This window comes from Chaetura pelagica, unplaced genomic scaffold, assembly GCF_000747805.2.
Source record: "Chaetura pelagica isolate M959 unplaced genomic scaffold, ChaPel_1.0 scaffold704, whole genome shotgun sequence".
Taxonomy (NCBI): Eukaryota; Metazoa; Chordata; class Aves; order Apodiformes; family Apodidae; genus Chaetura; species Chaetura pelagica.
The window spans coordinates 313312-314118 of NW_009952994.1; the positions used below are offsets into that span (position 1 = coordinate 313312).

General features: G+C 62.0%; 1 protein-coding gene across 1 annotated transcript in view; it reads right to left on the minus strand.

Annotated features, from left to right (window-relative positions):
• Positions 1-109: 109 nt before the first annotated feature.
• The window catches only part of AANAT (aralkylamine N-acetyltransferase), a 2113-nt gene continuing 1415 nt past the window's right edge, over positions 110-807 (minus strand). The window contains exon 3 of the mRNA XM_009996569.1: positions 110-415. Coding sequence (XP_009994871.1) covers positions 110-415 — 306 coding nt within the window. The remainder of the gene's footprint in view (positions 416-807) is intronic.

Genomic DNA, 807 nt, shown 5'->3' on the forward strand with positions numbered 1-807 from the left:
GGCAGGGCGGGTGTATAGCCACGGTGGGGCTGGGGAGGGGGTCGCAGCTTCTTCCTCCCCCTCCCAGCCCCTCTGCAGCCCCCCTGGCAGGGCCGGCACGGGGAGGGTCTCAGCAGCCGCTGTTCCTGCGCATGAAGGCGTGTCCTCTCACCCGGTGCTGCATCTCGATGAAGGACAGGTCCCCCACCGTCACCTGGCAGGGCCCCAGCACCTGGAAGCCACACTTCTGGTAGAAGGGCACCAGGAAGTCTTCGCACATGAGCAGGGCTCGGCGGGCGCAGGGCAGGCAGGGCAGGTGCTGCAGGTACCGCCAGAGCAGGATGGAGCCCTTGCCCTGCTGCCGGAAGGTGCGGTGCACGGCCAGCACGTGGATGTGCACTGCTGTGCCCCGGGGCCTGTGCAGGGTCAGGGCTTCCTGCCAGGGGTGGGGGGAACAGGGTTAGTGGGAGCAGGAGAGCCCCATTCTTTGCGTGTCTTTGCGTCCTGCTAAAGCAGGGTCCCCCTCCCACCCCCACAAAGGGAGAAGGGTCCCCGGTGCCAGCCTCATTCACAGGCTTTTTCCGTTTGAATGTTGTGGGGAATTACTGGGCATAATTGGGTGTTGGGTTGTTGTGTTGTTTTTTTTTTAACAGCATCAGTAAAATTAATTAACGAGAAAGTTCGTTTCCCTGTAGCAATTGGTCTTGGGAGGAAGGCTTGGTGAGTGGTGTCAGGGCGTGTGGTGCCTCTCCCAGCACAGGAGCTGGGAAGAACAGGGTCCAGCTCTTACCTGGCTGAGCCTGTCCTGGTCCCAGAGGGAGCCGATGC